Below are 6,000 nucleotides of genomic sequence, written 5' to 3' on the forward strand. Positions count from 1 at the left end.
TAGTGACATTAAAGATTTACACTCAGTGGGATGGTTGGCAGACCAGTCAGTGGCCAAAGAGCTTAGTCAGGCTGCCGTACAGAGATTGATTTCTCTCCTGCTGACCCTCCTACTCTCTTGCAGTGGCAAAAAGAGTCATTCAGCGCAGCCGGCACGTTCTGTCCGTGGATAGGAAGACGTATGAAGTTGAGGTGACGGAGCACCAGAAAAGCCTGGAACCAGACAAGGTAGAATCTTACTCATTGGGGATGCAACGGCATCAAATGACTTGCAGTGCAATAATACTAGCAAAGTAAATGGTGTAATTTATATTGTTATGTCCATGGGGTAGTACAAAGCAATATCATATAACTCACATTCAGAATCTGTTACTTAACAAATCTCAGATAATTGAGGAAAATCAATAAACCCCTTCCCCGCTTTCACAGGTGATCCCCAGACTGTCTGCAACAGTCGACTACAAGCAGCTTCCTGGTGGATTCTCGGCAGTGTCGGGCCTCCTGGAGAGCCACCCCGACATCCAGATCAATTACGACACTGATATGGAGCTGTACACATTACGAGGCAGCTACACCAAAGTCCAGGCTGCCTTGAATCAACTGCTCGTCCCTCAGTCTGTCAGAAGCAAACACACGGGTCGGCTAGACCCCCCTGTCCAGGTGGCACAGAAGCAGCAGAGTCAGGAGTCAGAAGACCTGAGCAAGAGGCCCAACAAAGAAACAGTGCACCGGGAAAATAATCCTGTCAGCAGAACCCGTGACCAGGTGAAACCAGGTCGGCACGGCAGCACGGCAGTGGGTGGTTCCAGTTTGGACGACACTAGCCAGGCAGCTCTCAAGTCCCCTGGGGCCACCACCAACACATCTGATGAGGATTGCATCCTAATTGTGGATGCAGACGTGTTCCAATATACGCAGAAAAACTACCAGAGGGAATACCAGCAGATTCTCAGCCAGTACGGCGTGAACGGCGTCGAAATGACAAACCAGGACCTGACCACTCTGTTTCTGCGTGTCGTGTCCGAAACGGGGGACAGCAGTCGCGACTGGGAATACCTAAAGTTAGTGAGAAAGGCCATGAGTAGTTTCTTCCAAAAGAATGAGTCCACTATCTGTCGAACTCCGCTTTCCAAGAGTGCCCTCGAGTCCGTGCAGGGCCTGGAGAGGGCGAAGACCACCCTGAGTGTCAAACTCCCAAATCTGCTCCTGAATGAAGACGAGCGGAACGTTTACATCATCGGGAGCCCTGCTGATGTGGCCCAGGCCAAGCAGTTGCTCCAAGAACAATGTAAAGCACGGGAGAAAAAAGAGGACATAGCCAGCCCTCTGAGCTTTTCTCCCTATAGTTCAGGTTCTTCAGGTCACTCTAAAGAGCAGAGAACCACCTCCAGCACTTTACCAACTCTGGAGTCCTTGGCTGGTAAGATAGATACGGAGGAGAATGAGAGGAAAAGCGAAGGCGCCAAAAAATACAAGCTGGCTACCCGATTTAAGGATTCGCAGCTGGGTATGCTGGCCAGCAGGCCAGCTGACCTTGTCATACGAGGAGGACCCTTGTCTCCCAGTGGATCAAAATACCCCGGGCCAACGGAAGGGTACGATGTAGTGACAGAAACAGCAAAGAGTGCAAGTGACAGAGTTCCCAGGGCGCCAGGTCTTATCACCGGGGAAGGTAGCTTGTTTGAGAGTGGGGATGCTCTGCCCTTGGCGACGTCTCTGCCGAAAAAGCCCTCTGCAAACTCAGACGGCCGAGCCAAAGACTTGTCGTTACCGTTTAGCACGTCCATGTTACCGCCTGCTGGTTCTGGAACCACCCTGAAACGAGCCAGCAGTTTCTCAGGGTCGTCTCAGCCGAAGGTGGAAGTCAGGAGTCAAGGGAGTCAAGACGACAGCAGCAAATCCGCCGTGAGGACGCGGCCCAGCTCGTCCAGTATCAGCTGTCAAACGCAGATGGACGTGATGGGAGGTTTCAGCGCCGAGCTGACGGCGTCCCAGGTGATCTGGCAGTACATCAAAGAGGCCTATGGCCCCCGAGTGGACGACCTGACGTCCGACGTCCAGGTGAAGGAGACTCGCTCCGAGGGCAGCAGTGACGTGACCGTCACGTTAAGGGGTGGCAGCCAGTCCAAACTGAGCTCTTGCCTGATCGGCTTACAGAAGCTGGTCAGTCACGTCAGTGCAGACTTCTCGGTGAGCCAGGTGCGCTTGTCCGAGCTGGGCATCTCCGATCCGGTAGATGAAAACCTGCTGGCTTGCTGCGCCGACGTGCACAGCCGCTTCGAGAAGGTCACCACGCACATCTTGAAGAAGAGCTTGTTTCTCGTCGGCCCGCAGAGGCTGTGTTCACAGGTCGCTGCCTCGCTGCGGGAGGTCTTCTCTGGAGATTTGGTTCCAGGAACTAGACAGCAGGAGCTGTCCGCTCCCTCCATGTCCCACTGGGATTCAGCAACCCTCTCAAAAAGCGGTGTGGAGCAGTGGCAGCTGAGCCAAAACCATTCTCAAGTGCCGTTGGAAGACGGAGGCGGCGGTAACACAAACAGTGGCAGCATCCAAGAGACAAAGCTTGTCAATGGATCCGTCACCCAGCCTCAACTGAGGGTGTCCCCTGTGGTTAGAGAGAAGGTGAAACTTGTGGACACGGTGGAGATAGATGGGCAGAAAAAAGCAGGTAACCGTGGCATCCAATCAAAAGCCCTCGCTGCTAAAGATGTGACTGTTCAGGCTGTGGAGGGATCTTCGCATTCTATGACGAAGGACAGAGTGAGGCAACGGCACATGGAGACTGGCAAACCTCCAGTGGAGCCCAGGTCAAATCTCGCAGGAGCTGGGTACACCTGTACGTGCGGCGGGAGCGGGAAAAGCGGCAAGAGGTCTTCCAGAGGTGCAGACAGCTGTTTGGCTTGCCAGCTGTGGGAGCCCAGGCTGCTGGGCATTCGAGGCCAAATGAGCTCCAGCAAACTGCACATCAGCCTGCCGGGCCATCAGAACTCGGCCATCAAGGTCAGCTACCGAGTACCCGACGGTATCCAGGAGGTAAGAGGCTTCATCACAGCTCCGGTTACCAGGTTGAGGCCTGTTGTTGATTAGGCTGTGGATTAATTGACTATCACTACTGTTATTAGAACAGATTTTCTGAGCTCAGTATTTCTTAAAGTTTACTATCTAGGATGTCCACGGAATTTGTCAAGATCCTATAAAATGACACCACATTGTACTGGGAATCACTGCATCCGTACTCGCAGACAGGGGAGGTGATGTTTGGCAAGTTGTCCACAGGTGGTTTATGATCCTCCAAAAAACACAAGTGGAACAAGAACACAGGTGCATTTTCAGAGAAACACTATCTTTGATCTTCTTAACCTTCACGTGCTTACTTACCACCAGGAAGGTCAACCCTCTCCAGGACAGCCGTTCCAAGGAGGCTTGTTCGAAGCCTACCTTCCCGACTGCGACGCCACCAGTAAGCTGCTGCCCCGCCTGGAGACGGCCTTCAGACGAGGACTGACCTTCACCGTGACGGACAGAGGGACTGGGGCCAGGGTCACCTGGGACCGCATCCCTCACAAGACCAGCGTGCATGGAGGCAAATCAGGGTGAGTGTGACGCCGCAGCGAGATTTAAGGCGCCGCCTCGATCATGTGACTGACGACATCCTCTGTTCTCTCACAGGAACGGATACCCCGATTCCAACTATTTGTCCTTCCTTTCGCAGTGTCTCACCTCTCTGGAGGTCGAGTAGGAGGATTTTTTCATTTTTAAATGTGCAAATAAGGATTCCATTTTCTAAATAGTTCTATTGTTGGACTCACGTATTCTTTTAATAATTGTTGTTTCTATTTTTTTTTTAACATGCTTTTGTCTGTTAATGTATATATAAAGGAAATGTTAATTTGACACATTTTGTTTTATTTTTTGTATACAAATCAAATGTCAATTTGATAGTTTTTTAATTTTTGTACAAAATCCAATTGTGTGGAAATATTGAGGCCATCCATCCAGATAAAACAAAAATGAATCAAGCTTTGAAAAACATTTTTCTCTTTGACTGTATAAAGTGGATCCGGTACTAGCAAAGGCCAGTGACTGTTTATTTTTTTTTCCTATTTTCTAACTTCATTTTGTTGTTGGGCCTGCAACTTATTTCAGGAAAAAGAAAAGGATGAATATATAACGATGTTGTTATCTGGTGAGCAGTTTCCCCGATTGCGCAGAAATAAAAGAGACCACCCTCCTGACATTTTGTTATGCTTTTTTTATTAGTCCTGGAAAACATGTAAGGCATATGGTAACATTACACACTGAAGCGTTACAAGCTCTAGAGGCCATGTGGACCACACGGCACCACGCAGTAAACTCAGAGTCAAGCACAGAAGCAGCATCAATTCAAAGGGTTTAAAAAACAAAGTTGAGACGTGGAAAGTGTTTTTGTAATCGGTTGGATGGGGAAAGAAAAAAACCCACAACAAAACAAAACAACGACCAAAAAACAAACACCAGAGAGGACACGAGATCTAGCATTTAAAAATCAAACCTGTTGGGTGAATCTTGTAGAAAATGACCAGTGGGTGACGCAGCTCTACTAACAGCGGGTGGGGAGGCGGGTGTGCGGTGGGATGGTCGCGGGTTTGCTAAAGCGTTCCCAGAGATTGGTTTAGGTGTGATGAGTAGGACGGCCGCGCCCATGCTGGAGGTGGAGCGTGGAGGTTTGGCACCGGAGTGGGAGGGGGCGGGGGAGGGGCAGTGGATTAGCTTCAGTTGGCAACTCGACACGACCACGCAATGCCACGACAAAAACAAAACTACTGATGCACAACCGTGGAAAGGAGAAGGTGAGCTGTACATGAATGCATGCCTCGCTGTCTCAGGTTGATGACGCGTGCTCCCCTTTGTGCTGTCGCGTGTTCTCTGCAGTGTGTCCGCGCATGGCAATGACCGACAAATACTGAGGTAACAACAAAACAAGAACCAAAAAAAACAAAAACAAAAACAAAAACAAAGCTGCGGGCTGATGCGGTCGCTCTTTCCGGAGGAAGGAGGAAGCAGCGGTGGCTCAGAACGCGGAAACTAACTCTGTTTTCACTGGGGATGCTAAAGTTGACACCAGACTGTGGCGGGAGAAAGTTGTGACCTGTGTGTATGTGTGTGTGTGTGTGTGTCAGTGCATGCAAAAGCAAGTGGTTTCCAATGAAACACGACTGGATTCGACCTGAGAAACCATTTGAAAACAGGGAGTGCTGTGGGAGAGAGCTGTCGGCGAGGGGCTGGAGGTCTTTGAGAGACGACGCTGACGGGGGAGGAGCTAGTAGGAAACACGACACTTGGTGCACGTTGCTGACTTGAAACTACAGGCGCTGAGTGGCCGTCTAATCTAAAACGCTGTTTTTTTTTTTTTTGTTTTTTTTTTTTCGTTTTCTCCCGTGCATCTCTGAGTTGCTATTGCATAAGTGTCTGGAATGACTGGGAAACCATTTCAAGATGACAGGCGCTGCAGCGGTGGAAGTGCTCTCAGGCGGCAACTGATTGAGTTCATCTCAAAGGCATCTCAGCTCAAAAGAAGCAGAGGGAGGGAGAGGCAGAGGGAAGGAGGGAAAAATGTAGAAAAGGAAAAATAATAGATCATAATCACTTTCCCACATGATTTTTTTCTGTTTTTGAAATCCAGATGTCTGGGAAATGTTTCGTTTCGATCTGAAATGCATATGGAGGAGGAGAAGCAGCGAAATACAAGTGCTGGGGTTTGGATTTTATTTTTCCACTGGGCTGCAGCTGCAGCAGCCAAAAGGCTCTGCAGAAGAGCGAGGAACGTCTCTAGTGACCCTCGAGTGAACCGAGATTCAGTTGTGAAGCGGAAGAGTGGTGTCTGGAGCGGGCCGAGGCTGAGCTACGTTCAGGGTTTTGTGCAGTTGCCGTTCACATTTTTAGTCAGTCCACAGCCGTGCAAAAAAAAAGACACAACAAAAAAAACATCTTCATGCTCACTCGCCGTAAAAGATGTTTGGAA

The 6,000-nt window shown here is 49.8% G+C and overlaps 1 protein-coding gene across 4 annotated transcripts in view; it reads left to right on the forward strand.

Moving 5' to 3' along the window:
- LOC142896770 (uncharacterized) overlaps window positions 1–4,234 on the forward strand; it is a 69,982-nt gene extending 65,748 nt beyond the window's left edge. For all 4 annotated transcript variants that reach the window (XM_076038663.1, XM_076038661.1, XM_076038662.1 and 1 more), the window contains exons 3-6: window positions 124–227; window positions 429–3,032; window positions 3,384–3,592; window positions 3,669–4,234. In XM_076038663.1, coding sequence (XP_075894778.1) covers window positions 124–227; window positions 429–3,032; window positions 3,384–3,592; window positions 3,669–3,738 — 2,987 coding nt within the window. In that variant the 3' untranslated portion in view covers window positions 3,739–4,234. The remainder of the gene's footprint in view (window positions 1–123; window positions 228–428; window positions 3,033–3,383; window positions 3,593–3,668) is intronic.
- The last annotated feature ends 1,766 nt before the right edge of the window (window positions 4,235–6,000 follow it).

Source organism: Nelusetta ayraudi, unplaced genomic scaffold, assembly GCF_046127955.1.
Source record: "Nelusetta ayraudi isolate G7.1 ecotype Tasmania unplaced genomic scaffold, CSIRO-AGI_Nayr_v1 ptg000057l, whole genome shotgun sequence".
Taxonomy (NCBI): domain Eukaryota; kingdom Metazoa; phylum Chordata; class Actinopteri; order Tetraodontiformes; family Monacanthidae; genus Nelusetta; species Nelusetta ayraudi.